The following is a 7,775-nucleotide window of genomic DNA, read 5'->3' as shown; positions in this document are numbered from 1 at the left end:
CAAAGAAGTGATGTCATGACTTCCAAACTAAATCACGTACTATCCTGCTCTGCTTCCCACACAGATTGTTAAAATGGCTTGCTAGGAGAGAATTAAGATGTAACAGAGATGGAGATGAAAGAGGGGGAGAAAAAGTTCAAACCAACTGCAGAGCGTCCTGGAAGAATGGTGAAAGAATTAGCATGGTCAGAAAAAATAAAGGAGTTGCTTTTTCCCCAGTGTGGTTTTCCAAGAGTATTTAACATTTGGCTATTTCCTTTCATTGCTTTCTGCTATTCAAACATCTTTGTTATTTAGCTGTTCAGATCAAAAGTGGGTGTTTTTCCTATAAAATATAAAGAAAATTCCTAAGGCAAACTGTATTTCCATCTGAGTCAATTGTGTGTGGTTATCTGAAACAGGATCAAACGGAAAACTGGAAAACTACATGAACTTACTCAGCAGGCCAAATGGTTCAAGAGATGCCTGAGAGTCAAACCTTGCTCTGATCCAGTTTATTCAGAACTGAACAGCTAGGTTAGGGCTTGTGCTCCATGGCACAGTCTGTGTGCCATTCTCGGGAGAGTTATAGTAGTGAAGACTCTCGAGTTGGGAACTCAAGAGAATAAGTGTGGACCAACTTGGTAAACACAAACATTCCCTGTTTGTTTGGACTTTTTTTCCATAGGAAGACTGTGGAAGGATGCTAATTTTGCAGGTAGAGAGGGTCAGCATTCAGCCTTAGTGGACCTGTTGCACAACAGTTTAGGTTCCTGGATTGTGCTTGAGGAAGAGGGTGAAGAAGTGAGGAAGGCTTCATCTAATCAGAGTAGGAGGAATGAATGAGAACTAAATATCAAGGAACACTGAGCAAGGATGGATGGGCAAAATAAGAAGGGCACAAAAAGCCAGAGTTTGAAGAAAGCAGTGCCTCTCTCTTGGCCTCAGAGGGCCCTGAAGTCAGATTCAAGGACTGCCCATGACATTGTAGCTACTGTATGTCCCTTGGCAGATAGTGATCCAGCCAGGGAAAGTGATCATCCCTTCTGCTTTTCAGGTCTGGAGAAGTCAAGAACAGCATCCTGCCTGCTGAGTGAAGGCTGAACTGCCTGATCTGATGGACAGGAAGGGGGCAAGTGGAAGCACCCAGGAGCCTTGTTCATAGTTCCTCAACTCTCCTACCCATTACGGGCTTCATTCACCTGGGCAACGCTGCAGTTACTATGCTGAATATTTAAAGAAAGCTGCAAGGGGCCTGGTCATGGTCCTCACCAGCAGAGCCACACCAGCTTTATGGTCTTTTCTTGGAGCAATTTGTTGTCTCATCTCAAAGACATATTCAGCCTATGTGAAGGACTTCAAGAGACTGGGAAAGTCTCCCTGAAAGAGTTCCTGAGGGAATGCGATAAGCTACCTAGTGACAATGACAAGGGTCATAACTGGTTTTAACCTATCAGAGATCAAGAGTCCATTTCTATCCTTCTGCACTTACCAACTATTTGAAGATAGTTCCTCTATAAGAACCTCAAGTGCAATAATATTTGAGGAGGAGGACTATTGAGGGGAAAGGCAGACTGGAGGTTTAGGAAAGAATTAACAGGTCATTTTGAAGAGTACCAGGTCTAGCTTTGAACTGACCCTGCTTTGAGCAATGGAGAGGGTTGGATAAGAGGCTTGAAGGGCAAATCTAAATTATTTGATTTCCTATTTCTAAGTGAGAAGCATGATTTTAATTTTTTTTAAAATGTTTTTCCTGTTCTCTTTTAAGATAATTGCTAAGGCAGTCAGCAAAATAAAGACTTTGATAAAGAAGTGCAAGTAAGAATTATTCTTACTAATACCACCCAGTAATGACAAGTGTGACACCAATAAAAAGAGGAAAATTAAGTGTTTGTAGTATCATAGTTACAGAAAAATGACTTGCTAACTTTTCTGTCCCGGACACAGTTTGATCAGAACATGCATGCTCATGTACAGCCCTAGGCAGCTGGACAGGGTCCCTTTGAAAAGAGAAGGAACACCTTATGGAGTCCTGAAAAAATCTTCAAAACCACTGCATTAATAATCCCTTCACACATGGCTACATGTGTGCATACACACACGATGCAGAATCAATAGCTCTGTAAAGACAGGAAGTATCAGGTCATTCAAACAACATTCACCAGCTATCTTTATCCACTCAAGCAGTTTTATAGCCCTAATGAGGATAAAACAAGCATATGATTCCTTCAGGATCAACATCTCATCTCTATACCTCAGTCTTATGCTGCTTTCTACTCTGGCAACAGCATCCAGTCTCAGGCAATATGGGACTTCATTTTGATAGACAATGCACCAACACACAGAGGAGGAGACAGAGCCCAACATGAAGAGGTTTCAACTGAAATGAATGCCTGATTCCAAGGCTAACAGAGAATTTGTCCAATGCCCTGCAAAGCACATCAGGAAACAGGCCGTGAACCTCCTTACTGATCCTGCAGACTTTCAACAGAAAAAAAAGATTTTGCCATATGTAGTTATTTTGCCAATTTAAACCCAAGATTTTAGGCTCAAGTCAGGGTAAGTCAGAAGACCTGTATAGCTCTCATGTGGAACATAACATCACCAGCATGTACTGTGGCATATCAGCTTGGTGCCTTTCTAGACACATACATGGAGCTGTGATCTGGTCATGGAAAAATTATAAACCCATCACCAGAACAACAAATGTCATTTTAAGGTGAAGTAGCAACTGATTCTGAAAAGATAGGGAGGATGAAAGGATGGCACAACAAGATATTTTCATTTTATAAAATGCACATATCTTAAAGCTCCTCATTAGTTCCTTTCTTCAGGAGAAGAAATACCCACAGATTATCTCTTTTTAGACCTCAGCCCTGTCCACACACATTTGTTAAAGAGAAATTAGATCCTCACTGACCTGTTCCACTCGGATATCAAATTCTCCATTCACCTTCTTCCCCTGGAAATATTTGGCCCTGCAGAAGAAACAAGGGAGACAAACATGGTCAAATAAGAGTTTTGGCTTTCATTACATATTGATTTGCTTTTGCATTTCCCTTTTTGCTGAAGAATTTCTATCCGGGTCACAGCATGTTTTTCTAATTCCTATCTTATTTCAGTTTTCTGTTCTCCGGGAGAAACCTGCCAAGTCAGATGAAAACCACATTGGAAAGTTCCTTCAAGGCTTCTTACTTTTTTTCATTTTATTTTAAAACTGAAAACCAAATGCTCTTCTAATCTTTTCCAGAGAACAACTCTAATCAATGATTCCTTGCTTTATCTCATTTAATACTCAATCTTTACTCCATAAAAGGAGAGCAACATATGGCATGGCACTGGAAACTTCTGATGTTGAGCAAGGATCTTTAGCATCACAGCTGAAGTGCTTGTGAAGCCTAGTCTCATGCTCTCTTGCTACAGACCTGTTTTTCAATTCTGTTTGTCTTTCTGCTGCTGATTTAGAAAAACCATGGCTGCATCTACAATGTCACTAGTGAAGGATCTCTTTTCCTGAACTGAGAAACTGTGTTTACTTTGAACACTGTTGTGAGGACACACACCTTCCACCACCTCTGCTCCTAGCTCCCTAGGCTATGCAGACAGCAAAGCACTTGCAGAAGTGTCTGTTGTTCATGAGACGGGAAGGCTGAGAGCAGTGTTGGAGAAGAAAACATATGAAAAGGGCAGGCAGTTTTAGCTTTTGGTATTTATATTTATGTATAATGCCCCACATCATAGAATCAGAATCCTAGGTCAACCGGATTGGAAAAGACCTCCAAGGTCATCAAGTCCAACTCTACCGTCGTTACTAGACCATGGCACTAAGTGCCACATCCAGTCTCATCTTGAAAACCTCCAGGGATGGTGAATCCACGACCTCCCTGGGCAGCCCATTCCAATGCCTGAGCACTCCCTCCGTAAAATATCTCTTCCTAATACCCAACCTAAACCTCCCCTGGCAGAGCTTGAGTCTGTGCCCTCTTGTCCTCCTGCTAGTTGCCTGGGAGAAGAGACCAACCCCCACCTGACTCCAACCTCCTGTCAGGGAGCTGTAGAGAGTGATAAGGTCTCCCCTGAGCCTCCTCTTCTCCAGGCTAAACAACCCCAGCTCCCTCAGCCTCTGCTCATGGCACTTGTGCTCGAGTCCCTTCTCATACTGATGAGTCAGTGGGGAAATTGCCAATATAATTTCCCCTGTGAATATTTCTCCCCAGTTCTTCCCCTTACCAAACAAGCTTGACAGAAGAAAATATGAATATACTTTCTCAGACTTCCTTCCCCATAAACTTTAAGAAGCCCATGTAGGCTGCAACTCTTCTGGTTGGAAAGCATTGAAAAACAGTTTAGCCCTACAAGAGCTGTTTCCAAAGACAAAGTAACTGTGGGTTCTGTTTCCAATTGGCAAAGACAGGACAGAATAAAGAAGTAAAGGAAAATGAGGGGAAGCAGCTTTGCTCCCTATTTTATAGTATTAGCTAAAAAAAAAAGAAACATGGCTCACATTTTTACTATGTGTCTATTTGTTCCAATATAGAAAGGAGAGACAGTAGGAAGGCAATTTTCCCCATGGCTGAAACACGCCAGTTTTTAGTTGAATGCTCCCCTCCCTGAGAACTGCAAAATGTAAATAAAAAAGTTGTTTTGTTTTGTCGTTCTGGCTCAAATCCAAGTCAAAAGTTTTCATTTTAATGGAAAAAGACATAAAAAATGTCAAAAGTTTTCTGCTTCATTCTAATGAGGGTATCTGAAGGTTGGATCATGCTTCCCTTCCCAGACAGCCCATCCATTAGCATGGTGCGAATAAAACTTCTGCATAGGTGTGAGTGAGGCACAATGTAGCAGCCAGGTGTGACCAAGACCAAGTGGTTTGAACAACCCCTGTCCAGTATAAAAAGAAGAACTCTGGCCATTTTTCCTCCTTTTTTTGAATTTATGAGTGTTGCCTGAAAAAAAGCAACTCAGCAGACAAGCTAAGACATCACGCCTCTAACAATAAACAGGAACTCTAAATGCACTTAATAATTCCATTCAATTTCTGGAGGCATGGCTTTAGAGGGTCTGGCAACATTCCTCACTCCTAAACATTGGGGATATTGCTGGAACCAGTGACTTCTTAAAAACTGGAATAAGCTTTAAGAGGACCCACAGGAACTGGTCTGAAATTTGAGGCTCACCATTCGCTGGTACAGGCTTGTTTTTATTCCCAGCACACTCATAATGTATACTGCTTACCCACATTTATGAAACACACTTCCTCCCTCTATGGCCTCTCCTCTTTGCTGACCAGCTGCTTGCAAACTCCTTGGTGCTGCTTTGCTTCAGCTTGTAATGAAGTGCGATTAACCGCAGTCTTCAGCCCGGTACAGATGGAGCAAAGAGGCTTCCACTGCCTAGTCCAGGAAATTAGCCTTCACACAGTTAAAAAATCCTCTTTCTCATCTCTACAGTACTGGCTGTGCTCATGGATAATCACACAGAGGGCATATCCAGCATTAGGAGTTGCTGGAGTAGAGCAAAGGACCTCATAGAATCAATCAGTTTGGAAAAGACCTCCAGGATCATCAAGTCCAACCCTATCGTGGTTACTAGACCATGGCACTAAGTGCCACATCCAGTCGCAGCTTGAAAACCTCCAGGGATGGTGAATCCTCCACCAACCTGGGCAGCCCATTCCAATGCCTGATCATGCTCTCCATAAAAAATCTCTTCCTAATATCCAACCTAAACCTCTCCTGGCAGAGCTTGAGTCTGTGCCCTCTTGTCCTGCTGCTGGTTGCCTGGGAGAAGAGGCCAACCCCCACCTGACTCCAACCTCCTTTCAGGGAGTTGTAGAGGGTGACAAGGTCTCCCCTGCGTCTTAGATACTTTGTGACCTCTTCATCTAATCCCTCTTTCCACACAGATTTTGTTATGCTGTGTCCCAGATAACTTTCTTTTAACAGCACAATATATCACTTTCTGTCGAAGACAGCCCCCCAGGAGGCTTAACCTGCTCCAAGTGTCTCTGAAGACTACAGGTGCTAAGCAATTTGCAGCCAAATATTTTGGTCCTGCGTCTTAGATACTTTGTGACCTCTTCATCTAATCCCTCTTTCCACACAGATTTTGTTATGCTGTGTCCCAGATAACTTTCTTTTAACAGCACAATATATCACTTTCTGTCGAAGACAGCCCCCCAGGAGGCTTAACCTGCTCCAAGTGTCTCTGAAGACTACAGGTGCTAAGCAATTTGCAGCCAAATATTTTGGTCTGGCCATTATTTTAGACTAGGGCATAGAATAAAACACTTCTTACTCAAACATCTCTGAAATGGGAGAAGTGATATTTTCAATTTGCACCTGGGATTTTGGAGTCCCTGGGCAATAGAGGCTTATTATGTTGAAATGAAAAATGGCCTTAACCTAACCTTGGAGCCCCTAAAATTTTAAGCAAGCTGGAATCATTGCTGATGCTGTACAATCATCGTATCGTGATGCCTCTGTTGCAAGAGAGAGAGTCTGTCTTTTGGTCAGGTCTGCACAATGTATGAAATGGCTTCTGGTCCCTACAGTGGATCAAAAGAGATGGTGAATTACGGAGGAGAGCAAAACCACACTGCTCTGGTGGGGATGCATGAGAAAGATATTTCTGGCAGGTGAGACTGCAAGAGATTTGTGGATGCTCTCTGCCCCAAAACCACCTGAGCAAGGCTCTTTCAGACCTCTGCCTAGGACTTGACATGATGCAGAGTTACCTAGGCATCTTGCAGTGCAGCAGAGCAGCAGTGCCCAGAAGATCAGTCAGAAACCTTTCTGGGAAGCCTCAGAAGTGTCCCCACTCCCCTTCAGCTGAGCCAAGTGCCAGTGGTCAGAGGAGCAGCTCATTGCCCCAGAAGTGAGGCTGTGTGGTATTCCCCAGTTTGGGACATTGGACAAGGCACTGGCCACACAAACCCATCACCTCTCCCAGGCAGCCTGCAGCACTGACCACTGCTTGGCTGGCCAACCCTTTACTTTAAACCATGTCAGATGTTCAGCCCAACAAAACACAGCATCATAATTTGGCTAGGCAGAGTGGTGTGGTTGCTGTGATCTCAGCAAATTAGCATGTAAACATGTTTTGACTAAAGAAAACTGCAGGGCCATGCTTGAGAGCAGTTCCTGGGTGGCATTGACAGCGCTAGTGCTAGTGCCATTTAAATGTGGCCACACAGACTGGGAGGGAGGAAGGAAGCACCATAGTAAACAGCCAAAGGTCTGCCCTGGCTTTCAGGAGGAAAGCTTGCCTTGAACTCCTCTTTCTGATGAAGAAGCCACATGCTCTTGAAAAGGACATATTTTCTGGGTGCAAGGGCATCAGACAAACATCACTTCTGATTTCTGCCTCAGCCTCGACTTGATTATAGGGACATAAGAAACCCAATGCCTCTTCTTAGGAAGTAATCTGAAAAGAATAAAAGCTTATTTTCCAGACATAGTCTCTAAACTAGCCCTGGTCTGCTTCAATGACCATGGATGGAGGAGGCACATACAGAATTTTCTGTCAGATATGGAGTATCCTTAACAGCAGCAGGGAAAAATATATGATCAATTCACTTCCAATTCACTGCATAAGCTAATTCACAGAAAGTCCACATATAACATTAGTTCCCTTAGGTGTTTGCAAAGCATCTGCCTGAGCAAGGCATGCTAGCACTCACTGGTCCAAGACTGCAAACACACCTGTAAGACACTCAAATTACCCTGGTGCCACTGAGAGCTTGTACAGCACCTATGTGAGCACTGCTTGAACCTGCTTGCTCCCCTGCACCTTTG

General features: G+C 43.4%; 1 protein-coding gene across 1 annotated transcript in view; it reads right to left on the bottom strand.

Moving 5' to 3' along the window:
- Nucleotides 1-7,775, bottom strand: part of LOC103802716 (synapsin-3-like) — a gene marked incomplete at its 3' end in the record, with an annotated part of 39,754 nt that overhangs the window by 22,149 nt on the left and 9,830 nt on the right. The window contains exon 2 of the mRNA XM_009075234.1: nucleotides 2,900-2,957. Within this exon, the coding sequence (XP_009073482.1) occupies nucleotides 2,900-2,957 (58 nt within the window). The remainder of the gene's footprint in view (nucleotides 1-2,899; nucleotides 2,958-7,775) is intronic.

The sequence above is a fragment of the Acanthisitta chloris genome, unplaced genomic scaffold (assembly GCF_000695815.1).
Source record: "Acanthisitta chloris isolate BGI_N310 unplaced genomic scaffold, ASM69581v1 scaffold6215, whole genome shotgun sequence".
In the NCBI taxonomy this organism is placed as follows: Eukaryota; Metazoa; Chordata; class Aves; order Passeriformes; family Acanthisittidae; genus Acanthisitta; species Acanthisitta chloris.
This window is presented reverse-complemented; position numbering and strand designations above follow the sequence as displayed.